The sequence below is a fragment of the Ochotona princeps genome, chromosome 14 (assembly GCF_030435755.1).
Source record: "Ochotona princeps isolate mOchPri1 chromosome 14, mOchPri1.hap1, whole genome shotgun sequence".
NCBI lineage: Eukaryota > Metazoa > Chordata > Mammalia > Lagomorpha > Ochotonidae > Ochotona > Ochotona princeps.
Window position 1 is genome coordinate 3,084,071 of NC_080845.1, and position 26,061 is coordinate 3,110,131.

At 51.8% G+C, this 26,061-nt stretch overlaps 1 protein-coding gene across 2 annotated transcripts in view; it reads right to left on the reverse strand.

Annotated features, from left to right (window-relative positions):
• The window catches only part of ABL1 (ABL proto-oncogene 1, non-receptor tyrosine kinase), a 121,200-nt gene that overhangs the window by 23,890 nt on the left and 71,249 nt on the right, over positions 1 to 26,061 (reverse strand). The window contains exons 1-3 of one of the 2 annotated variants that reach the window (XM_036496608.2): positions 20,333 to 20,553; positions 5,602 to 5,775; positions 4,912 to 5,207 (exon numbers count right to left, since the gene is read on the reverse strand). In XM_036496608.2, the coding sequence (XP_036352501.2) occupies positions 4,912 to 5,207; positions 5,602 to 5,775; positions 20,333 to 20,411 (549 nt within the window). In that variant the 5' untranslated portion in view covers positions 20,412 to 20,553. Of the gene's footprint in view, positions 1 to 4,911; positions 5,208 to 5,601; positions 5,776 to 20,332; positions 20,554 to 26,061 lie in introns of those variants that run through there. The other variant, XM_004593478.2, reaches the window with a different exon arrangement.

The window sequence follows — 26,061 nt, forward strand, 5'->3', positions numbered from 1 at the left end:
CCCATAATAAGCACTCTCCAGGTGGTTCTGTGGTTTGACTTGACAGAATTAGCCCCAAGTGCCAGCTTCTGCCATCTGATGCTGCGGCTAAGCCCAAACAACCCTCACCCACTCTAATTTTGTTTGCATCAGTAGGAATAATCCACCCAGCCTGGCTTTTCCCTGATCTAGTCCACATGAGGCGCATAGGTGTTGTAGCCCTGCTTAGTCTGGTCTGCCCCCATCCCAGCTCACGCTCTCCAGTGGGAGTAGCTGTCCAGCAAGGGAACCACCCCTTATTCCCCCTGCCGGCTCTGCCCCCTCCCTTCCTGGTTCTCACACGTGCTGGATAGACGCTGCAGTCACATCCGGTTCAGGCAACCTCACCCTGGCATTCTGTATTGTAGACTGGTTTTTGTTGTGATCAAACCCGGCCTGACCCACACTCTGTTCTGGTGCTCGGATCTGCCAGTGGATGACGTGAACTGATTCAGCCTGGTCTGCTCCTCACCCATGCCAAATGTATGCCAGTGGGAAGCTTTCCATGGCCTATTCTGTGCTGTTTCCTATCACGCTTCTTGTGCTTACCTGCAGGGTCTGTGTCCTGCCAGAGGAGTTGCCCAGGCTCCTCCATCAGAACCCCTCCCAATGCCAGATTTTGTGCAAACCAGGGGGTCCATGAGCCAGCCCTACTCAGTTCACCTCCTGTCCTAGCAGGAACAGTGGTTTCTCCTGACTGGCCTTCAACCCAAGCTGGTTCTTGCTGTTGGATGGTTCAGCCCAGCCACGGCTAGTCCATACCCACATATGGCTCACACATGGTTCAGGAGGGGTTGAGACTTAGCCTAGTCCGTCCCACATCTACCCTGGTCCTCCAGAACACCAGACGGTGTTGGGGTCTGGCCCGGCCCGGTGCATCCAGTCCCAGTCCACACTTGTGCCAAGGGAGACTACAACTGTTTCCTGATCAGAACGCAGCCCCCATTCCAGCCCACGCGCCCCTTGGTGGGAACCTCAACCCAGCTAGGCTTCTCCCCTTAGCTCCCCAACCGGGCTTGTTCCTAGCCACAGATCATGCGTATGCCAGTGGTTGCTCTGACTCAGCTTGATTCAGTCCCTCACCTGTCCCGGCCTCTGCCTTAGACACTGTGGCTTAGCATCCCTGACTCAGGCAGACCAGTAGGTGCAACAGCCTAGCTCTGCATGACCTGTGCTCCATCCTGGTTTCTAGTTTCGCTTGTAGGCTAAGGTTTGCTCAGTCCTGCCCAGTACATCCCGTTTCATTATCAGTTCACACATTAGCCAGCTGTTGGAGCTACTTTGCCCAGTTTGCCCGACCCCCAGGTCTGGACCACATGTTCACCAACGGGAGCTATGACTCGCCAGGGGAGTTTCCCAAGTTCCTCCACTTGACCCACTCCTAGACCCAATTCCCATACATGCCCTTGGGTTTTAGGCCAGTGCCCAGTGCAGTCTGGTCTTCCATTTGGCCGTGTATGAGGTGGTGAACATTGCAGCCCGGCCCACCCCACACCCTATTCAGGATGCACATTCGGGTGCTGCTGCCTTGACCAGTCCAGACTGTTGTGGGTTCCTTTACCTGTGATTGATGGTAAGCTCCTTGATCACACCTAGCTTAGTCCGTCACCGCCCCAACTCTTAAGCTAACCAGTGGGGCTAGAATTTCCACAGGGTTTGGCACACACATCCCCCACAGAATCTACCCCCGGATATGGTTCTTGCATGCTAGTTAATGTCATGGCCCTGCCTACTGTGACCCCTCTGCTGATCCATCATCATATCAGGTAATAGGACACCCTGCTGGACAAGCCCAGAGCCTTAGCTTTTGCAAGAACTGGTGTTCGGTGCTCAGCATTGTTAAGTAATTACAAGTTCTTCAGAGGAGGAGTTACTGTCATTGAGAATCTTTTTTTTTTTTTTTTTTTTTTTTTTTTTTAAGATTTATTTTATTTTTATTACAAAGTCAGATATACTGAGAGGAGGAGAGATAGAGAGGAAGTGGAGCTGCCAGGATTAGAACCAGCAGCCATATGGGATCAAGGCGAGGACCTTAGCCACTAGGCCACGCTGCCAAGCCCTGTCATTGAGAATCTTTAGGATTGATTCACATCCCATAAGCACAGTGGATTCAAACTGGAGCTACCTAAGCAGCGATTCAAAGAACCAAAACCCCAGAGTTTCCCAGCCAGGCGGCCAGCAGGCGGAGCCTAGCGCCAAATGGCATGCCGGCTGCCCAGGGACAGCTCACCATGTGCACATGGTGGCTGGAGCCAACATTTATTTATTTAAAGGTCAGGAGTTACAGAGAGGAGAAACCAAGAAAGAACAAAACAGAGGAGAGAGAGAAATTTCCCCAAATGGCCACATCCAGAGCTGGGACAAGCCGAAGGCAGGAGCTTCTTTGGGAACTCCCATGTGGGTGGCAGGGGTTCAAGAACTTGGGCCATCCTCTATTGCTTTTCCAGGCCAAGCAGCAGGGATCTGTATTAAAAGAGAGTAGAGGGTCTGGCGCGCTAGTGTAGCAGCTAAAACCCTGGCCTTCAATGTGTTGGGATCCATATGGGTGCCAGTTCATTCCAGCAGCTCCACTTCCCATCCAGCTCCCTGTTTGAGGCCTGGAAAAGCAGTCGAGGACGGCCCAAAGCTTTGGGACCCTGCACCCGCGTGGGAGACCTGGAAGGAGTTCCTGGATCCTGGTTTCAGATCGGCTCAGCTCTAGCTGTTGCGGTCACTTGGGGAGTGAATCATTGGACGGAAGATCTTCCTCTCTGTCTCTCCTCCTCTCTGTGTATCTGCCTTTCCAATAAAAATAAATAAATAAATCTTAAAAAAAAGAGAGAGAGTTGAACCAGTGTCCAAATGAGACAGAGGTGCAGCAGGCAGCAGCTTAAGTCACTGCACCACAGCACTGGCGCTGATGTATTTCTCACTAAGCAATGGCACAGCACATGGAGAACGACAATGCCCGCTTCTCCAGAGTGACAGACGTTCCTGCAGGTCTGAACAGCTGCTCAAGGCACTCTGCAGGGCTACCAAGGTGCTACTGAAGGCAAAGAACCACTTCCCTACGCGGTTTGTGAGATGAAAAATGTGGACAATTTCTGCACAGACACTATCTACATCCATCTCAAGTCTTATTTATTCAAGAGGGAGAGAGACAAAACGAGCGAGAACACAAGAGTGAGGGCTTCCATCAGCAGGTTCACTCCCTCAGGCACCCACGAAGGTCAGGCCCGGCCCAAGCCGGGAACCAGGCATTCAATCCATGTCTCCCACGTCGGCAGCAGGGACTCCAGCACGTGCCCAGCATTGCTGCCTCCTGTGCCTGCATGTTAGTCAAGGACCAACGCCGGGACAAGAGCCCAGACACACTGATATGGGACAGGGGTGTCTTTTAGGTGCGAAGCTCAACAACCAACAGCTAAACCAATTTGACCCCTCAATAAAGTATGACCTTCATCAGTTCTGGCAGTTTATTTGACATATACTTACACTGTACGCAAGGACAAATATGCAATGCATTGTAAAGCTGCATAACACCAGTCATTACTGGGTCTACGAACTATTTAACCAATAATCAAGTGGGATGGAATGGACACAAAATGTCAGACTGCATTAACACATGGTTAGGTCAGGAAGTTTTATGAGGCTAGATACTGCTGTGAGAGCCAGGTGGTGAGCTGAGCAAGCCCACACTGAAAAATGATTTGAAAGACACCTTGTGAGGTCAACACCAGCCACTGCTGTGTTCCAGGGGCCATCAGCCAGGACGGGCGACTGCAGGCGTGTTGCCAGCGTCCAAGTCCGACAATGAACTCTGGGGTGGGTGGGAAAAGCCCAGTGCAGGCAGGCAGTGCAGGGTGTGCACCAGTGATGTGTCTTTAAACACAAATGCAGGGCCCAGCGTATGGCTCAATGGCTAAATTCTCACCTTCCAAGAGCCAGGATCCCATATGGGCACTAGTTCATGTCCTGGCTGCTCCACTTCCCATCCAGCTCCCTGCTTGTGGCCTGGGAAAGCAGCGGAGGATGGCCTAAAGCCTTGGGACCCTGCACCCACGTGGGAGACCCGAAAGAAGCATCAGCTCAGCTCTGGCCATTGCGGGCCACTTGGGGAGTGACCAGCAGATGGAAGATGTTTCTTTCTGTCTCTCCTTCTCTTTGTAAAACTGCCTTTCCAATAAAAATAAAATAGAATAAAAACCTTAGGAAGGACGAAAGGCAGGCAGGCAGGCACAGCCACCGGTCACTCTGCAAGAGGCTCCAAAGATGGGGCAGGGAGACAACGAGCACACAACGAGCACCGGGGTTCATTTGGTCCTGTCACTTTTTAAAACCAGACTCCGGCAGCACCTGCCTAGAGGACTGAGGTGAAGTTTCCATGGCATGACAGCTGCCAGGTGCCCTGCAAACAGCAGAAGCAAATGTTAGCCCCTCCCTTCCCTTCCTGGACTAACACACGCCCACTCCTCCATCACACTGCAATCTGAAGCCTACTGCATGGATGCACACATGAGTGTATCCATGAAGGTGGCCACATGCCAGATGTATTTGGACAAGTGCTGTTAGAGCAGTCTTTCACTTTGAAAATTCTTAACGCTGACATTTTTCTCAGGAACAATTAATGATCATTATTGTATGAGATTTTTTCAAAAAGAGTTTTAATGTAAGAAGTAGGTCTAAATGCCATGAGATCCTCATCCTACTTTAACAAACTGCTGAGCACAGACTCCAGCAGGAAAGCAGGACCACTGCGGGCCAGAAGCCTGTTACTGCCCCGAGTTGTTTCCACAGAAGAGCCTTTCAGAAGGCAACGGAATGATTTCTGCTGTGCACCCGGAAGGATTCTTGAACGCCTTGACCGAGCCAACTGCTAAGACCTCAGCCAGCCCCCAGCAGGCCCCTCCCTACCTTGCCATCGGACGCGGTGTTGATGCGGTAGTGGTAGACCCTCCCTTCATATCGCAGGGAGATGGATCTCTGGCCAGGGCTGCTCTCGCTCTCCCGCACCAGGAAGCTGCCGTTGATGCCGCTGCTGAGCAGGTACTCGGCAGCGTTGCGTGACACAGGCCCGTGGTACCACGAGTGCTTCTCCAGGCTGTTGACTGGCGTGATGTAGTTGCTCGGGACCCACCCTTGGCCATTTTTGGTTTGCGCTTCACACCACTCCCCATTGTGGTTGTAGCCCAAGACCCGAAGCTTTTCACCTTAGAAGAAAAGATCGAAATCAGACAACGCCACCTCCAACGCCACTTGCATGAGTACTAAAAATATGTCCACGCTTATCGGAACAAGTCGCTGTAGCAGCACTTCTAAGAACATGTGCTTCTCTACGCGACTTGCAAGACCCCATTCATGTGGAATGCGTTGAATACTTACTCAAGCGCTCTGTTCATATTCTAGAGCCCCAGGGAGGAAAAGCAGCATTCCGCAGAGGTAGAGAAGTGCGTTCAGTATTTTGCCCAGGTGCCCTTCTCAGTGTAACAAACAAGGGTATTCTGTTTCTGCCATACAGAGCACTGCCCGAGAAGGGACCCCAGAAACAGGCTGCTACCCCTGACTCCCAACTCCCGCACTCCCAGCTGCCCTGAGCCAGGGTACCTTTAGTTATGCTTAGGGTGTTGTCCCCACTGGCCACGAAATCATACAGCGCAACAAACAGATTGGGGTCATTTTCACTGGGCCCAGCAAGCAGGTTTTCCTTGGAGTTCCAACGAGCAGCTTCGCTCAGACCCGGGGGCTCGAAGTCAGATGCCACCGGCCTCTGAAGGGCTTCTGGAAGAGGAAAAAGGAAAACCAGGAAGATCATGAGTTTTATTCTCAGGAGCAAACAAAACAAAAAAACCTGCTGTTTTCCACACTATACTTCCCTAAATTTACTTCATATTTTAATGTGCACCCACTAATTGGCAAGAAAGACTTTAAAAAAAAATTTTAGGACCCTTGTCCAAATTTTGTGAATACTAGGAATTTTTCATTCGAAGGTGAATTTTTCAGCTTTTTACAATAATTAACACGGATGTCATCAGAGATGGAAATATGTCCGCCCTCAGATGTCTTCACTGTTGCACAGGATGAAAAGTTTCTTGCCTTGAAATGTTTTAAAATATACCCGGGTCGATGTATGCGCATATTTAGAAATTAAGTAGTGCAGAAGGGCTTAAAAGAGAAACATCTGCTGCCCCAGTTTTTTTCCTACCCCAGAGACAACAGCTGTTTTCAAAAGCTTAGCAGTTGTTTCTTTTAAAAAGATTTTTATTTATTTGAGAGAGAGAGAGAGGATGAACACGTGCACCCACGCACTGGTCCACTGCGGTTCATGCCCCGGAGATCCAGACCGGCTGGAGCAGGGACAGGCCACAGCCGAGGTGAGGGCAACACGGTGACTTGAACCTGCCCGCTGCCTCTCACGGTACGCACTAGCAGGAAGCTGGGGCCAGGAGCCAGAGTTGAGCACGGAGCCCAGCACCTTGACGTGGGACACGGTGTCCTAACAGCTAGGATGACCACGTGCCCCAGTGCCGTCTGGATCGCCCCACTCTGCTGCATCGCTCATGTGCCTCTGCTGTCCCTCCCAGTGTGGTCCTCAGTGTGGTCCCGGGACAACACCAGAACACCCCACCCTTCCTCCCAGACTCACTCTCAGATCTGGCCAGATCCACATTCTAATTGTGAAGATTAGTGAGAGTCCCTTCGATTCTGCAATAATGAAGTCTTAGGTTTTGCCTTTAAATCTGAAACAGTTGGAAGCCAGTTGGCAGTCCACTGCAGGCTGCTTCTCACTACAGGGTTCACGCGTAGCTTCCTGTCCCCCTGCCTTTCTGCAGCCGTGACCTTCCAGACTCTCCATGATACTGTCCAGAGGCAGAGGCTTCTTCCCAAGCAACCTCACAGTTAGCATGTGCAGTACTTGTCCAGGGAAGCCGCATTCACCACCAAACAGACAAAAAAAGAGGGGCGCAGGGGGAGACAGTTGGGAGACTCCAACCTGAAAACCACAATGAAAGAAAACCATGTTTGGGGACTGGTGTTTGGTAGCCCAGACCGGAACGCTCCAATCCAGCTTCCTGCTAACGTGCCTAACAAGGAGTGGGAGATGTTGAGTACTTGTCACCTGCCATCCATGTGGGAGGCCTGAGTGGAGTTCTGAGCTCTTGGCTGCGGCCTGGTCTGAGACGTAGATGCTGCGGCCATTTGGGGAGTAAAGAAGTGATGGAAATCTCTGTCACGCTCACTTTCAAATAAATAAACAGAAGGGAAGAAAGAGAGGAAAGGAGGGAAGAAGGGAGGGAGGGAGGGAGGAAGAAAACCACATCCTAACTTGCCCTCTCTGTGGATTCAAAGCCCCAAAAGTTCTCTGCTGGGCAGATCGCCCCCTTAAGGATGGGCCTTGTTCTACACCAACTTCAAGAAACACGAACCACCTAAGATACACGGAAGAGGGTGAGGGGTGAGGCTAACTCCTAGACACAGCACCCGGGAACTTGCAGAGACAGACCACCCCTAAGAGATCTCCGAAACAGTACAACAGAACAGAACAAAGGGTATTCAGTTCTGCTACTGATGGATCCACCAGCCAACCATCAGGAGGTGCTCTTCCGTAAGCAAACAAAAACACGTCAAAAGACAGGAACACATGGCCAGTAATTTTGATTTAGGAATGGGTTAGGGCAAAGATGATCTCCAGCAACGGTGTCTGCGGCACTGCCACCTCCTAGAATGTGAGAGAGCTTGGTGCCGTGTCAGGCACCTGTTCACAGAGCGGGTGCACCTGCTGGCAAGTACAGCAGCAGGGTGGGCGTAATTTAGCCCAGCGGTGAAGACGTCCACCTCCCACACCGAAGAACCTGGCTTGATTCTGGGATCTGGCTCCTGACTCGTCTCTCTCCCAGTGCAGTGAGGCAGTAACTAGGTTCCAGCTGACACGTGGCAAATCTGAACTGCGTTCCAGGCTCTTGCCTTGGGTCCAGCCTAGCCTCAGCCATTGAAGACATGTGGGGAGTAAACTGGCAGCTCACTCTCCTCTAGGTAATCAAGAAAGTACACTTAGCACCATGACAGTCAGGGGGAAAAAGGTCTGGTCAGCTGGTTAGGTAGGAAATAGGCAATTACTATTTTTCAAATTCCCACCCCTACTTTACCCAATACACTGTTTGCTACTCTTGGTTGTAATGCTCAGGGCTGTCCTGTGTGAAGGTGTGGCATCTTCCCCTCTCAGGCATCGTCTGCCTGCCAGCTCCAAGCTAGCTCTTCCAGGTGCAGGGACAAGTCCGAGCCACACATTCCAGGCAATCGCAGTGCAGAACCTTTCGAGATGTCTACAGTCCAGTTGGGATCATTTATTGTGGTTTTATAGCGAATTCAGCAGCCCCATTGCAGAGAACAAGTGGCACTTCACCGGCTTCACATTAACCAACTAATAAAACATGTGCTGGGAACAGACACAGTGGGCTCCTGGCAGGCAGTGGACGCAGCCTCGTCCCAAGGGCCCCGTCCTGGCTTCACCTAGGGAGGGGAGTGCTAGGCCAGGCAGGCAGATTGTGAGGCGGATGCTGGTCACCAGAGCTTCTGCTGCTATCACATCCCACATCCTGCGATGGGATGCAGCCAGTTGATAGCTACCACCTGCTTGCCGGGTTGACAACATGGAAACAGAGGTTCTCCACCCCGCTCCTCCTGTCTCCCATGCCATTCAAGTTAACTGACAGTCCTAAAATGGTTCCCGAGGCGCTGTATACTCAGCCCCTCTTTCCTCCTATTTTAGATGAATTAACTACAGGGAAACTTGGGGCTCTCAGCAGGTCCCTTCTTGCCTCTGGGCACTTGGTCAATTGAATCACAAAAACTTTGTTCTGTATGGCTCTCAATCTGATTGGAGGTGAGAGCTTAAGAACCCCTGATGTCTGCCACACGGAGCAGTGGCTCCTGGAGTGTAGCCGGAGTTGCTGTTACCAAACTTGTCCAGCAACAGTTCCTAACATCGTACACTTGGGTCTGTGTGATTTCTCTCGCACTCTGCAACAATCCCACATCCTGGGAGACTGCCAACAAAGAATTCTTCACATGAAAGGGCTGTTGTGCACCACCAACGGGGAGGACAATCCCTCCACAATGTGGGGAAGATGGACAACAACCATGCACCAGGGACCAGGGAGCCACAGAGACCCAAAGTTAGCATTCAACATGAACGGTAGTACGCGGGACCTTGCTGGTAATTCTTTGTCAGGCCAGCAGGCACACGTGGACACCGACAGCCAGAACACGTCTGACACAGTGCTAGCAGGTGGGAGCTGAGTCACTGTGGGAGGGCACCTGAAACACACATCAAGTCTTTCAGGAGCCTCATCCCCCATGATGTGTACCTCCGGGAAGTCACTCTGGGAGCCACGCGCTGATAAATAACAGTAGAGGAAAGGAAAAGCACTAACTACCCGTCCACACAAGATCAGTTAGTCTGTGCGCCATTCATAAACAGGACAGACTTAAAAGTTAGTGAAAGCACTTTGGAAAAAATATTTAAGAAGAAAATATATAGCACGGACCCAATTTTACAAACATTTAACAGCAGTTAACACAGGATGACTGAGCTGCAAGTGCTTTCCTCGGTACTATGAAATTGCCGCCTACTCCTCAACATGAGTGCGAAGCGTCTAGATGATGAGTAGGACACTCCGGCTCTTTTCCAATTCCAGTTTCCTGCTGATGCAGACCCCGGGGGGCGGCAGCTGATGACTCAAGCAGTTGGGCCCCTGCCACCCAGCTGCCTGGACTGCGCTCCCAGCTCCCAGCTTCAGCATTGCCCGTCGTGGGCACGTGAGGAGCGTATTAGCAAATGGGAACTCTATTTCTCTTCGAGCAAATAAAATCATAAATAAAATTTTAAAGTGTGGAACATTTTCATAATCAGAACACACAAAAATAGAAAACATCATGGATAGAAGCCAACTAATGCCTACATATTTTTAAAAAGATTTAAAAAAATTCATATTTGAAAGGCAGAGTTAGAGAGGACAGACAAGATCTTCCATTCCTTGGCTCACTCCCCAAGTGGCTACAATGGCCTGAGCTGAGCTGAGCTGATCTAAAGCCAGGAGCCAGGAGCTTCCTCTGGGTCTCCCTTAGGGGGAGGGATTCAAAGACTTGAGCCACTCTCTCTGCTTTCTCAAGCCACAAGCAGGGAGCTGGATCGTAGAGCAGCTGAGACATGAACCGGTATCCATATGGAACACCAGAACTGCAGGCAAAGGCTTAGCCTATGATGCCACAATGTTGGCTCAGCTTACATAATACCAGTTCATGTCTCAGCTGCTCTCCGATCCAGCTCCCTGCTTGTGGCTTGAGAAAGCAGAGACAGTGGCTTGCAATAAAAATAAATAAATCTTAAAAAAACAAAACAAAAGAAAACAAAGCATAATTATTGAGGCGGGGCAGCAAGAGGGACAGAGATGATGAGAGAGGATAGATCTTCCATCTGCTGGCAGGGCTGGCCAGGCTAAAGCCAGGAGCCCAGAACTCCATCCAGGCCTTCCAAGTGGGTACAGGGGCCCAACACTTGGACCATTTGTGCTGCTTTCTTGGGCCCATTAGTAGGGAGCTCAACTGGACCCCCAAGGGTCAAAGGCAGCAGCTTAACACACTGTGCCAATACCGGTCCCCACAATTTCTTTTAAATGATTTGTTTATTTGAAAAGCAGATTAACAGAGAGAGAGAATCTTCCATTCGACAGTTCATTCCCCATAAGGTTGCAGCAGTGTGGCTTGGATAAGGCCAAAGCCAGGAACTCTGGCTTTCCCAAGTGCCAACCACCTGCACTGCCCTCCCAGGTGCATCGGGAAGGAACTGGATCAGAAGCCGAGCAGTCAGGGCTCTGGATTGCCCTCTGATGTGGCACCCATTGAAGATGGTAGTTTAATCCCCCGTGCCATAGCACCAATTGGCCCTTGAGACTTACATAATTGATCAGTTGCCACACAAAAGTGTGCTGGGTGGGGCAAAGGTATCTGTGGACTTCCTTTGGGTCTCAACCTCCCCGCTCTAAGTACATAATCTGGCAACACCAGGCGCACACAGGAAATTAAACACAAGCCATGAATACAGAAAAGCTTTTCTTTTCAAATGCCCTTTGACCTCTTCTATCAAACATTCTCCAGCATCTGGATCCGATCAAAGTTACATAATCAGGGAAGTGGCCTGGAAAACACCTGGCTCTACAGAGACCGTCAATCTGAAGTGCCCGTGGAAGCGGGGGCTGTCCCCAACGCATTGGCACAGGCCTGGATGTGATGCAAGGCGATGGGGCCTTTATTCGGGAAGGAGGAAGGGGCCTCCTGCTGCTTTTTGATTCAACAGGATGTGGGGCCATCCGAGGCAGTCTCTGAATTTTCCTCCCCAGTCCTTGCTCTGTTGCATAAATTAATGGCCAAAGCCCAAAGGGAAGTATTGCTCATGCAAGGCCTCTGGATTGAGACCCAGCCGTGCAGCCACGTCCAACAGCGCCAAAACCTTCCAGTGAATTCCCACTCCAGGCTCATGTCCAGGCTGACTCACAGCGCAGCGACGCCAAGGGACTTGCTTCATTTCACAGAGAGCTGCGCTCCTCAGCCTTGCAAGCCGTCACAGCTCACGGGGCCTGGGTTGTGGGAGGCATGACAAGCTGCCTTGCTCCAGGACCCCCACCCCCCCGCTCAGACTTGTGGGCTCCCTTCAGACTGAACACCCCTCACAGCTCCCTGCCTGCTAAGTTGCAGGAACAGATTTTCATCAGCTATCATGCTAATTTTTTTCCCAGCATCCTTTCGGAACCATATTTTCGATACATTCATGATTTGGATCTTCAGCAGAGCCTCGCTCACATCCCCTTTACAGGTACTTTGTTATTTTGCCATCAGGCTAACACACACAGTCAGACGCAGGCAAAGTCCACATAGCCAGTCCGAATACTGTTCATTGAGACAGCTGAAAAACGCCCCCCAAAAACTTTGGCCCCAACTATGGGAGTATCAAATTGTTTAAAAATCTGATAAGCACCCTGCCACAGAACTCACTGAACCTGTCTGTGATTAACTTGTTTGGATAGTATTCTAGGAAAGCAGTTTGGGTCTTTAAAGGACAATTTAAAGATTATTTTATAGAGAAAACTCGCTTCTCAAAGCTGTGAGTCACTCATCAAAAATGTTGAGGCAGGATCCTCTGATGGCAGCTGACATGGTCTAGATGTCCAGGGTCTGCCACACCATGCACAGATGGCAAGGAAGGGAGGAGGTGCCATCTGAGTACCACCGCCGTGCCAGTGCCCAGAGGGGTGGGAGGACCTGGTCTGCAGGAACCTTCCGCAGGCACCTGAGCCTCCTCCAGAGTGCACGCTGACCAATCAGGCACCGCTCACTGTGGTGTGCACTGTGGGCCTTTCTGTAAAGTGTTTAGACATCTCAGCATGGGGGAGGGGTGAGAGCAGGGGTCATCAGTTGGGACAGACACCCCTGCCTTTGCCCACCCTGGGTTGTTCAAGCTTTTGCCACCTGATGCTCACTTCCTGGAGGGCTCCTCCCCCCGCCCCCCATCCACAGAATCTGCCATTTACACATCTCCAAAGCAGATGCCTCTCCCAGAGGCAGGGCTGCGGGTCTCATCTCGCCCTCTGTTCCAAGGGATGAGGTCACGCTGGGATGGCTCTCCAGCCGCTTTCTAACAGTTCCACACAGATTGTTAGAAGAGGAGCTCGGAGGGAAAGCATTATTTCCCACAACTTGAGCTTCACGGAAGTCATTTTATCTCCATTCTGCATGGTCCTTTCTTTTGTCAGTTATATCTTTAGCTACAGCAACTACAAGTTTACATCAACCCAGACTGCATTAGCTGGATGGACGCCAGGGAACATGGACACTGAGCGGGGGGCTCCCCGGCGTGCTACCCAGGACCCCTCTCAGCAGGTAACGCCTAGGGACCCCTTGTACAGTGACAGAGGAAGGCGAAGGAAAGCAATTACACAGTTTGAAACGGCCCTCCACTTCTAGCAATGAATTTGTGACGGAGAGTTCCATTATCATCACACTAAAGGCAGACTTTGGCAGGGCAGGCATCTGGCCTGCAGTGAAGACACCGTGCCACACGCAGGAATGCCTGGCTGCAGGGCCAGGGCCAGGGCAATGACAAGGCGGGCAAGAACCAGGTCTCAACCCCGCAGAAACAATGGTGACCAGGTTCCGGCTCCTGACTCCAGCTGCCCAACCACACAGACCCTGGGAGGCCCGCAGAGCCCCTGCCTGCCCCCGCCAGCCCCGGCCACATTTGAGGGAGTTCCCCGCACCAGGCTTCAGCCTGGCTGTTGTGGACCTTTGAGGAAGGAACCTGCCGAGGGGAGTTCTACCTCCTTCTCTTCCTCTTAAAACAAACAAAAAATTTTTTTGAAGTCTGCTTCTTTAACATGTTAAACAAGAAGATGTGGTAATCACGACTGTGATGAACAACAATAATGGTGCCTGTTAAGGGATGTAAAATCATCTAAATTGAAAGGAATGATAGGGTGGTTTGTTCTGAGTTTTACTTGGGGGTAGGACCAGACTCCACATGTCTTCTGGGTAGGCAGGTCCTGCACAAAGGGGCTGAGTCAGTGGAACCCCAGTCATCTAACCGGGACGGGGCCTGCAAAGGAGGCTGGGAGAAATTGAGAGACAAGTCCAAATTACTCCATTTGCTTTTAAAATGCAGTTTTATTGCTTTCTACTTATGGGCATCCTAGGCAGTAAATTAAATAGGCTTCCAGAGAAATTTATTTTTAATAGTTATTTAAATGAGCCCAAGGTTTAAATTATTTTCCCAGGAATCTTTTACCTAATTCCTTAGCCAATGAGGTTCAATTCCCCATCTTTAGCCTTGTTCCTGCCCAAACATGAACTTTCTTGCAGACTTACAACCCTCACCTCCCACAGAACTGCACGACTGCATCCCTCTCAGCGGCCTGAGGCTGCAGGGGAGTGTGAGGGACAACAAACAGCACCACCCTCCGCCTGCCCAGACCACTGTGGACAGGGAGTCCTGTTGGGCGGTTTGCACCCCACCTCTTGGCACTTCTCCCCCAACACTCTCACTGTTCCTGTCCTCTCCATGCCCCGTCACGCCCCTGGCTGCTTTCTGTCCCTGGTCAGTCCACCTCCACACACCTACTGTCACGGAGGGGACAGTTTCAAACCGCAAACCCCAGCCTGTTACTCCTTGTTTAGCATCCTGCTGAGCTGTCCATGGTGAGCGGCAGCCACCACACAGGTGTCCCCCTGAGACTGGTCAGCACTGCCCCCAGTAGAGCCAGCTGTGGCATCACGAGGCAAGGCGGCTGCCCCCCAAACCCCGACAAGCTCTCAGCAAGCGGTGTTGCTGTCCCACTGCGGGAAAAGCCCAAGCCCCTCAGGGTCTAAGCTTGCCCCCACCCTAAGCTCCCCAAGATCCCTGTGTGCCTCGCTGCCTGCACCCTCCCAGCCTCCATCAGGGGGCGTGGCATCTGCTGGTCAGCACCCTGCAGCCCTTGCGCGTACAGGTCTGCTCACGGGTCTCCTGAAGCACAATAAAGTATGGGCTCCAGGGTGGACAGGGCCTGCGCAAAAATCTCAGCCCACCGTTGCCAGAGCCTCAGTGTCTGGACTGCACAACAGGGGCCCCTGGGTGCCCAGGCAGGTCTGTGCTGAGGCACAGAGCAAGTACCTCCACCCCAGCACCTGGGCCCTCTCTGGGGTGCACCCATGTGGCACAGACCCCTGTACCCGCTGTCCCTAGCAAAGAGGCAATACATGCTTGTGACCAAAAAAGTGTACTTGTTGGTCCCGGCACCGTGGCCTAGCCGCTAAAGTCCTCGCCTTGAACACGCCGGGATCCCATATGGGCATCGGTTCTAATCCCGGCAGCCCTGCTTCCCATCCAGCTTCCTGCTTGTGGCTTGGGAAAGCAGTAGAGGATGGCCCAGAGCTTTGGGACCCTGCACCTGCGTGGGAGACCCGAAAAGAAGTTCCTGGTCCTGGTTTCGGATCAGTTGCGGCTGCTTGGGGAGTGAACCATCAGACGGAAGATCTTCCTCTCTGTCTCTCCTCCTCTCTGTGTATCTGACTTTGCAACAAAAATAAATAAATCTTAAAAAAAAAAAAGTGCAAACCAGCCAAGAGAACCTTCAGGAAGGGCTGGGGGATACAAGGATACGCTTCGAGCCACGGCCCAGATGTGATGGGTGGAACATGGAAACGCAGCCCAGTGCTTTCAGCAGAGCCCCAGACGCACCCCACTGGGGGCTCCAGGCAGTGCCACACCATCGCAGTGAGCCTGCTCAGCACACAGCCTTTTTCTGCTGTCACAGGCCATTTGCAGCAGACAGAAAAGCCTCCCCTTGTGCTGCCAGCCATCATTTCGCATTCCTCCTCTCTCTAAACTGCCTGCCTGTTGGCTTAGATCACAGGTCCAACAGCAGACAGGCTGAACCCCCACCCAGGAGGACAACCAACTAGATGTCATTTGAATAGGGACAACTGTTTGGATACACAAAACAAAGAGAGATACTTTCAGGAAACAATTCATGGGTTCCATAGACAGGCTTATGGGAACTATACACACTCCTCAATGCCTGCTCCCTTACCGTAGGTCAGCCTCAGTCGATAAAAGCCTGATGCTACTGACCATCAGTTGGTGGTCTACCTGTGTTCCTGCAGCTCCAAGTCCATTGCTGCCGGACAGCAACCCCCCCCCCCCCCGACTCCTCAGCCATGTGCATTTTAATTGCTGATGGGGTAACTGAAGTGCATACCTGCTTCCCCACACCTTAGCCAGACAAATGAGTAAATAAATAAATAAATAACAGTGCTTTGCCTCCAAAGAGTAATGCTTTGGTCTATTCATGGCCTCCCTTTAAAACAATTATTAGGCATTCAGTGCACAATGCTATCAGACAAATCTAAGAACTAGCTAACAGTAAGAGAAATGAGGTTGGCACTTATGCAACTCAAAGAGATGGAATATTAGTGAATTTTCACTCACCCCTCACCTAGTGCCAACACCTCCTCTACTCTGGATGCCCACAGCCCCGTAGGAAGCCCACTATTACTGCATGTGGAGGAAGGACAGGCAGCAGAGCAGCGGGGTCACTGTTGGTCTCTCCCTGCCTGCCCAGCAGTCTCACCTCTCTTCCCCCGTTGGCATCCTTACCTCCCAGCTCTATTTCCAGGCCTCACCTGCCCCTCCCTGTCTGCGTCTCCTCCTAGCTTGTCTCCTTGGCTTCCCTTCCCTCCCAGGGGTTTCTGTGTCTCCCTGTCTGCCCCTTCACCACCCCATACACAGTATAATGAAGTATCCAAGGGGAATAAAAATGAAGGATTTAAAAACCAAGGTAACACCCTGCCTGATCTGGCCAACAAAGAGCAAGCTACCCACCATGCTGAGAACACTGTCCCTAAGGTGCTGTTAGAGCTGGACACGGAGTGGGAGCTCATCATCACACCTGCTTCTAACACAGGTTCAACATTTACACTAGAAAATAGAAAGTCAATCTAAGAACTTACTGTAGAAAGTTGTGTTTACTCACAATCCAACTTCATTGAGGAAGTTAACTCCTTCAAATATCCTACTTGATTTTCAGTTCTTTTTAAATAATATATTCAGAAAACCTGTTGACATTTTTCCTGTATCTTTTTCAGACCAATAATCATATGCAAACATTGCATTAGCTTGGGTTTACAACAAAGCAATAAATAGTGCATGAGATTTTCAGTTTTCACACCTTTGGAGCTGTGGAAATACGGCCTCTGGAGAGGAGCCACAAGACAGCAGCAGCCGACGGGCACGCCTCCTGCACAATCAGTGTTCACCACGGGAGGAAGCGCAGCTCAGAGGCAGGGAAGATACTTTTCAGCTTACACCCAAAAACAAGCTCGGAAAGAGACGATTTCACCAACACCAAGAAAAATCAGGGGTTGGGCTCAGCTCAATTCTGTCACCACCTCTGTCACTACAGAAACTGGTAAAGTCAGCACCGCAGACTGCTAAGGATGTGTTTAGAGCAACAGCAGCTCACACAGGCTAGGCTCATGATGGTGCCAGGCAGAGCGCTCAACAGTTTACATGAAATCTCTCAGGATCTCCAGAAGGCAGGGACTCCAACACGTCTGGGTTTGGAAACAGGATGTCAGGGCTCAGAGAGTGCCAGGCTTGGAACCAGCCTGAACCCAGGACCACTGCAGAACTCCATTGGCCCTGGGGTGCAGGCAGCTGGTACTGGAGCTGCCGTCTGCACTGGAGAAGGGGACCCTAGAAACTCAGGGGCCACCGAGCTGGGGATCTCACGCCATATGGGTCTCCAAGCTCTCTGGAAACCAAGACAGTCCAAGCAGGACCTAAGGACAGCCCTCTGAGGTGAGTGGCCAGAGGAAGGGTGGTCTGTCTCAGGGGCAAGGCAATGGAAACCCAGAGTGGATGAACAGGAATGAAGATCTCCCTACTCCAAATTCAAAGTGCCAGGAGCCCTTCTGCTGCCTTCCTGGAGCCTGGGAGCACTCGTCTAACGGAGGGTGTGCCTAAGGCCAGGGCCTGCCTCCACACAGGAGCTCAGCAGCAGTTTCAGGAGTGCCCCTCACGGTCGTCTTGGTTACTCAGCAAGAGAAGCATGCGATGACCTCAAGAGTGAGTATTTAGAAAGAAAGCTTACGCATCACCAAAGTGCAACTTCTAAAAGTGTATCTGCGAGGCTGGCACCACTGAAAGTCGGCTGCTGGAAAGAAGTGCCTCAAAACAGGCCCTTAAAATAAATTTTGAAAGTTCAACCAGAGTTCACTTCATAGGCACATGCTGTGGATTCCACGGCACAGAACTAGGGGGTCCGTGTACCATGTCCAGGCGTGGTGCACAGAAATACCAACACGCAGACAAACAAAGCAAAATGCAAACTCCAAGTTCGGAAGGCTGGTGTTCCTGCTCCACATCGCCTCTCCAGGAAAAGCAAAAGCCAGGAACTTGTGCTGTGGGCTAAGGGCAACAGTGCTGCTGTAAGCATGCGAGGTCTTCACAAAGCAGGAGAGGCGAATGCCAGATGACATGATGTCTACACCTGCCAGAGAGGCTTCCAGAAGGCCGCACAAGGAACTCACATGACAAGTACCTCTGGGTGGGGAAATGGAATGGCAGAGGGAACCTTCACTCACAACAGGCATTCTTATAGTCACCTGAACTTTTCAATTCTATTGAGAAGGTCAGCATCTCCTCAGGATAAAGTCTCTCAGGCACTAGTTGGGGGTGTCCAGAGGGTTTAGAAACCCTCCGTGAGTTCCCAGGAGACAGGAGAGCCCACAGCCACAGCTCTAGTTTCAATCCCAGCAACAGCTCCTAGGAGCTCCATGCCCGCAACCACGCGGTCTCAAAATGCTGGGCAGGTGACTCTGCACAAAAGGCTGAACTTGCGGTTTGCACACCGTGAGCGTGTCAGAGCTGCAGGCCACGTGTTTATCACTAGTGCCCTGCAAGCCAGGCCTGAGCAGCAGAAGGCACAGTGCTGCTTCTACCAGAGAACAATGGGAAATCCTGACCTTTCTACTCTCCCCCCCCCACCTGGGAGAGCCCCTCAGCACACTGATTGGCTGACCGATTGACAGATCGATTGACGGATGATTGACTGATTGAAGGAGACCATGCCTGGCTCACTACTCCAGACACCAGCAACTGTTTTTATGAAGGGATAAACACTTACAACCTAAGAAACAACTGCAAAAGTTGGTTGAATTCTCTCAGTTGCAAAAGAGTAACTTCATGTATTCTAATTAACTATAATGACCCAACAAGGAAAACTCAGTAAGAAGGAATTCCCAGAGTGACGCTCTTCCAGATGCAGCCTTAGCCCAGCGCAGTACGGATTAAAACTTTTCTGAGGCTTAGGCGTCACAGTTGGACATTTCAACACACATGGAGACCCTCTAGACTGCTTTTCCCCCCTCCCCAAAATAATCCAGCTAGCCAGGCACCTCCTGTATCTCAGTGCAACACAACAGCGCCCAAGCAGGGCTGTGAGCGAGCCTCCCCCTGCCAGGGTCCCGGCTGTGAGCGAACCTCCCCCTGCCAGGGTCCCGGCAGCGCCGCCGCTCAGGCTCAGCGCGCATGTGCACAGTGCGCACACCAACGGCAGTGCACACAGATGGCAACGGCTACGCGCTCTAAATTCTCAGCAACTGGGAGAAAGTCAGCCATGCGCTAAGGGAAAGGATTTGGGAGCTCAGCTGCCACCAAGCAAGAGCAAATCAACCTTCTTCTCCCTCCAAACGTCAGCCTACATGATCTCAGAACATTCCAGGGACCCCAAGAGCCAGGCAGCCCCTGCAGTGCCCGGAGGGGAATGCAAGCTGGAGTGGGCCTCACCTCTGGTACTGGTGCCAAAAGCTTGGGCTTCGTGTGAGTCCAGAGCTGCTGGTGGTGGTGGTAGTGTGTGTGTGTGTGTGTGTGTGAGGCAGTGAGGTTGAGGAGGCCTCTGTCCCCCCTCCCCCATTTCTAAGACGAAAAACTTGAACTCCGTGGCACTACAACAGAAATCTATTTGTTCTAGAATGAGCGTTTCATTGCACTCCTGGTGGAGCCACTGCCTTCGGCTGGCCGGGATGGCCAGGCCTGGGACAGTGTGAGCAACTCATCCACACGCGTTCAGCCCCGGCGCCTTCCCGAGGGCCTAGCGCAAGCATGAGGCCTCAGGACTAGGCCGGCGTTGCAGGACTAGGCCGGCCCTGCCAAAGCCTTCGGCAACTGCTCCTTCGTCCTGGGCAAAGCGAGGATTCCTAAGGCCTCCAAGTGTCTGTTGATAAGATGGGGGGAGGATGGGGGCGGCGGCTGGGAGGCGCCCTGAAAACTCCGTACCCATAAATGGCAGGGCTTGTCCTTTCGCACACACCACTCAACAGAAATCAGGTTTCCACTACTCTGGAGCCTTCCTGGACACACCAGCACCTAGCTAACGGTGGAAGGCCCATGACGCGGGTCCACGGGGACGCGGGAGCCTGTGCGATGCGCTTTCCCAAACTTTTCTGAGTAGAGCCCAGCACGGGGTTGGGGGTGACCCGAGTTACTGCCTGCCCCGACATCGCAAGGCGGGGGCTACTCGGGCTGGCGGCCGAGAAGGCTGGGGGCCGCCCTTGCCCTCTCGGGAGAAGCGCAATGAAACAAGCGGGTGGAGGGGCGAAGAGGAGGGAAAGAGATGTGGGGGGAGGCGCAGAGGGCGGGCAGGCGGGCGCGCGCATAGCCGGCGGGCCAGGCCCAGGAAGGGCCCCTGCTAGGGCGGCCGAGTGGTGTCTCCGGCCGGGCTCGCTGCCCGCGCCGCCCCAGGCTTACCTTCCAGGTAACAGCTCGAGGACGAGGACAGCCCCTTCTTCGATTTGCATCCCACCAACTTTAGGCAAATCTCCAACATTTTCCCGCGCCGCTGCGTCGGGCCAGGCGCCCCTGCTCCGGCCTCGGTCCTCGGCTCGGCTCGGCTCAGGCCCGGCTCGGCCCGCGCGCCTCCGGGCCTCCAGCCCCGCCAGGCAGCCCGCCCAGGGCCGCGGCCGCGTCTGCGCCCGCCGGGCCGCGCCAGTTAACAAAGGGCCCGGCCGGCGCCCGCCAGACCCGCCCCGCCCCGCCCCGCCGCCGTTTTAACCCGCTCCTGGCCGCGCCCAGGCGCACCCAGAGAGGTCCCCTACCCGCCCCAGCCTAGGCCTGAATCCCCGCGACTCTCGAAGTCAACCGGGGATTGACGTCTGTGTCAGCCGGCAAAGTGTAAGCGCGGCCCTCACACCTGACACCCGCCCCGGGCAGCGCAGGCCTGCTCGTCCCTCTCCGGATCCGTGGGCATCTCCACGGAGGCCTGGGGCGGCCCTGGGCTGCGCAGCTGCGGAGATGTCCGGTGCGTGCGGCGCCAGCCACGCCAGGAAATCTCGAGTCCAGAGAGCGCGGCATCAGGCAGAATCCTGCAGAATTATCACTGCATTGGTCTCCTCGACCAGGAACCTGCATGAGTGTGAGCCAAGGCGGCATCTGAGAACAGAAAACCCAACAAACTGGATCTGGCAGGGTGACAGATGCACCCGGGGTCAAGACCGGTCCAGCGCGGAGCAGGTTGCCAGCGGAGGTCTGTGTGCGCGGGCAAGCGTGGCCCCCACCAGGGTTATTCTTCAGGGGCAGGGGCTTCTCTGGGGTTATTCTTCAGGGACAGGGGCTGTGCCCCTTCTCTGCCTCCTCCTCCTCCTCAGCGCACAAGGTTTCGGAGAGCACCTTGGGGTCCCACTGCTGTGTGAGGCGCAGATGGTTTCTGGCTGGGCCAGTGTGACAATCTAGGATACAGCAGCCACAACCACGCATCATGCACAGCCCCAGGGATCCAGGAAGGAGGGAAACCAGGGAGAACCACTTTTCAGCAACTAACTAAACGGGCATAAGGTAAGTTCCGGCAACAACAGGACACGAATTTACTGGAGAAGTGGTGTCAGATGCTTGGTCCCCAGCCTGTACCACAGGAATACGGAAAGCTGACTCAGCCCAGGATGTTTGCAGCGTGCCAGCTTCTACTGCTAAGCATGTTACCTCACTGCTGCCCTGCAGCTGCTCAGTGATTCTATGAGTTAATGGACTTACTAGGGCTGGATGTGAGGGCGATCTGGCTGCGATATCTGTCACCCCATGGATCACCAGGGTTGATTTGGCTGATCTGGCTGGCTAGGCGGGTGTCCCTTCCTCCTGAAGCTGCGCATTCGGTCAAGGAGGACGACGATCCCTGCTAGAGGAGGCCCGGTCTTGGGTCAAGGGTAGACCAGCAGCTGCGCTCCCCTGCTAGAACCTGCAAACAAGCTCTCAAGGAATTACTGGGCAGGCACTATGACTCAACAGGCTAATCCTTCACCTGCAAGCACCAACAATCCATACAAGTGCTGGTTCAAATCCTGGCTACTCTACTTCCCATCCAGCTCCCTGTTAATGTGCCTGGAAAAACATAAGAGGATGGCTCAAGTCCCTGCCCCCACGGAGACCAGGAAGCAGCCTCTGGCTCTCGGCGGTGGATCAGCTCAGCCATTTGGAGAGTGAATCAGCAGATGGAGGATCTTTCTGTCGCAGCTTCTCTCTATAAATGCTATCTTTCCAGTAAAAATAATTAATATTTTTTTAAAAGAGAAGAAAAGAAAAAGAATGGAATTCTTGTCCCAGTTCCTCAGGCAGAGACGGGATGGCCAGAGAAACCAAGCACCTTGTCCAAGGTCCACAGTGGCAAACAGGTGCAGATGGCCTCAATCTGGGTCAGACTGGCTCCAGCCACTGTCTCGGGCAGATGAGAGCATGGGGCGTCTACACCCTTGGCCAGACACTGCAGTTGTGAAAGGCTCTTAGGGCTACCTTGTGGTCCATCCTGTCTGGACAGTGGCCGGCGTCAGGCACAGCCGGGGAAGCTCCGGGGCCACCAGATGACAAGTGCAGAGGCGCGGGTGCTTTCCTGGCTCAGGGAGACACCCTCATTATGCTGCAGAGCCGGGGTTCACTGACCGCTAACTTACGTAGTGTTGTCTAGAACCTTCTAACCTCCACGTGCAGAGCCACAACAGCATTGAAAAGGTGCCACCAACACCAACCAGCCGGAGGATGTTGTGTTTTGCTGCCATTCTGGAAGCTTCAAGAGCCTTGGGTTAGACTGTAAGAAAGTCTGTCATTATACAGCATTTCAGATGAAAGGGTCCTAGCCGGGCTGCCTGCTTAATGCCAAGAATTACACATTTATAGGCATTTCTGAAATTCTAACCACATCCTTGAAGGCTACCCATTAATATGGGCCCAGATATTTGTTCACATGTGCTGCACTTTATACTGGGATATAAGTTTATTTTAAAAAGCTAATGGCCATTACTAATATTCTGCTTTTGAGCCTAAAATGACCTTATCCTCTTAAAATGAGTAATGCTTATAAACTACCCAAATGTTTTTAAAGTTTAGCTATAAAACCATGTGTCCACAGGTCTGGCAAAACACTTTGAATGAATGGCAATGAGTGCTGAAAAAACTGCCAAGCTGTATGCTACCATATCAAACTGGGGCTAGTCTCTCTTGAAGGAAGAGACAGCATCCCATGACAGGCGTAAGGAGACAGCCCAACTTTTCACTCCTGGAAGAATGGCCCAGGAAGGAGTTCCTCCAACTCCCTCAAACCACTGCCAAGGAAAAAAGTAAGACATTTAGGAAGATGGAACTGGCAATCCTGGGAGCGCCGCCATGTCCACCCGAAGGATCAGCTATCTGCAAAGACCACGGCGCTAGATGCATGCCTTTAGGGTTTGCCGTTTTCAATTAGAAAGCAGACAGCACTATTTGCTCTGACTCTGGCCAGGGCCACCAGGGGAAGGCGATGCAGTCAGGGGAGGCCAACGGAGCTGTGGCTAACCCACACCTGCCTGAGCATCTCAGACCTGTCATTGGCTGTAGTGGCTGGGCCAATGGACTTAGCCTCTCAGGGCCTCCGTGTTCTCATCTGTGAAATAGTAAGTGATTGTAAGGGTAGCTGCATCTGTGGCTGGCACTGTCACATAGCTGCTGAGCCCTGTGATACCGGCAGCATGCAGAGCTGCTGGTTCTAATCCTGGCTGCTCCACTTGCCATCCAGCTCCTTGTTAAGGTGCTTGGGAAAACAGTGGAGGATGGCCCATATACTCAAGTCCCAAGAAGAAGCCCCAACCTCCTGGATGTGGAGCTGCCTAGCTCTAGCTATTGCAGACTTTGTGGGAGTGAATCAACAGAAAGAAGATCTCTGTGCCCCCACCCCAGCCCGTGACTGTATTTCAAATACATACATGAATCTTACATATGTGTATTTATACAGTTGCTGCCTCACAGGGTGAAGAAGATCAATAGGAACATGTGCACAGCAGGTGCTCAGCCAAGAGCAGTCTCTTACTTCCAGAAGATTCCTCCTGTGGTGTGTATTCCTGCCTGTGTCTTCCGGGGACATGTGAAGTGTGAAGTCACTCTGGAAAATCAACTTGTTTTAATAAGGGAAAGAAACACTAGCTATGAGGTAGGAGTGGCAGCTGAGGGTCAGCCGTCCCAAAATGCCCACGGCCTTTATTCTGAAGGCAAGGTCTGCACCAGCATTCTGTGGTCAAACTCTGATTGCGCACCCCGCCTTCCGTGCAGGCCCAGGGTGCACACTGCACCTGTGGCTGTCTTATGGAAGATGCTGAGCCTCCTCTGCTCCTCCAGCAGTTCTAAGCTTCTCATTCTTGGCTGGGGGCCAAATCGGAACTGTCTCTCTGAAAAAATCTCCTTATAGCAAGATTCTTTTTTAAAGATTTATTTATTTTTTATTGCAAAGTCAAATATACAGAGAGGAGAGACAGAGAGGAAGATCTTCCGTCCGATAATTCACTCCCTAAGTGAGGTGCAACGGCCGGTGCTGTGCCGATCCGAAGCCAGGAGCCAGGATCCTCCTCCAGGTCTTCCACATGGGTGCAGGGTCCCATGGCCTTGGGCCGTCCTCCACTGCCTTCCCAGGCCACAAGCAGGGAGCTAGATGGGAAGTGGAGCTGCCGGGATTAGAACCGGCACCCATATGGGATCCCAGCGCGTCCAAGGCGAGGACCCTAACCACTACGCTATCACGCCAGGCCCTATAGCAAGATTCTTGAGTGTGCTTTTGTAATTAATAAATCTAAACAGGAGAAACTAATTTTTCTCTGCCCACTGTAACTTTAATCCAGGTAGCCTACACATATGGTTACAAATCAAATAGTACTAAAATCTTGTGAGTCTTGTTCAAGGGACTAAAACTAGTGCAGTAGGCTCTGCCTATCCCCTGAGGCCGACTCCTGCCAGTCTCATCTTACTGTGTCTGTGCACGCTATCGGCTAACTCAACACACTGGCGTCATGTATCATCACGGCATCTCCCAACACGCCACCTCCCAGCAACATTACAATTTCCAAGTTAAGTCAGTACTCAGCATTTATAGTACTGTGATGATGTAAATACTGTTCCCTGCTCAGCCAATAATATGCCATGAATATTTCTTTTATTATACAACTTGTTGATTCTGGAGACAGAAATTGCCTTGAGTTTCTTTCCTCAAGACTTTACTGCTTTTTCTCCCTAAGTAATCAAAGATCTGTCAAACACCTAGTGGTGTTCTTTCTCAACACTGAACATTTTGAATCTTTTCAGTTCATTTTATTGACTTAGCTCCTCATTTGGCTAGACTTCCCGGGGACAGAAAAGTACATGTCTTGGGAGCACTTTGCTCCGTCTGTACAGTGTGGCTGGGTATTGAATTCTAGGTCGAGAATATTTTTCCCAATGCACTTTTCAAGGATATCGCCATCACTCACTAGTTTTCAACATGTAGAAATACAATCGCATTCTAGGTCTTCATCCTACATATACGTCTAGAATTTTCTCTTTGGAAAACAGGAGAATTGTAGGAGGACAACTGACAGGATCTCATTTGAATGGATACAACTGATTGGATACACGAAACAAAGAGATTTCTTCAGACAAGTGTATGGACACAACTGATGGGTTCCATAGACAGGTTTGTGGGACTTACTTAGCTCCTCAATACCTCCTCCCTCATCCTATGTGACCCCCAGTCTATCAAAGCCTGATGCTACTGACAGCAGTCAGTAGTCCACGTGTGTTATTGCTGGTTCCACTCACCAAGTCTTTCGCTGCCAGACAGCGAACGAGGATCTTCTGATATTCTTAGTATTCTGAAACTTCACAATGGTAAGACTTGGAGTGAGTTTTAGCCTTCTAACTCAGATTTAAGTCATTTTGTGTAAGAAAACACTAAACTCTAAAGTTTAAGTTTTTTTCCAAAAAAAAAAAAACTTTGAAAGTTCTTTCTAAAATTCTTACTGGATATTGGAGCCTTGGGGTTGAGCTTCTGATTAAAACAAAAAAATCTATTTATTTGAAAAGCAGAGTTACAGAGGGAGAGAAAGGGAGAGACAGAAATCTTTCTCTGGTTCACTCCTAAATGGTTGCAATGGCCCAAACCCTCAGGAGCCAGGAGCTTCTGGGTCTGCCACACGGGCACAGGGGTACAAGCACAT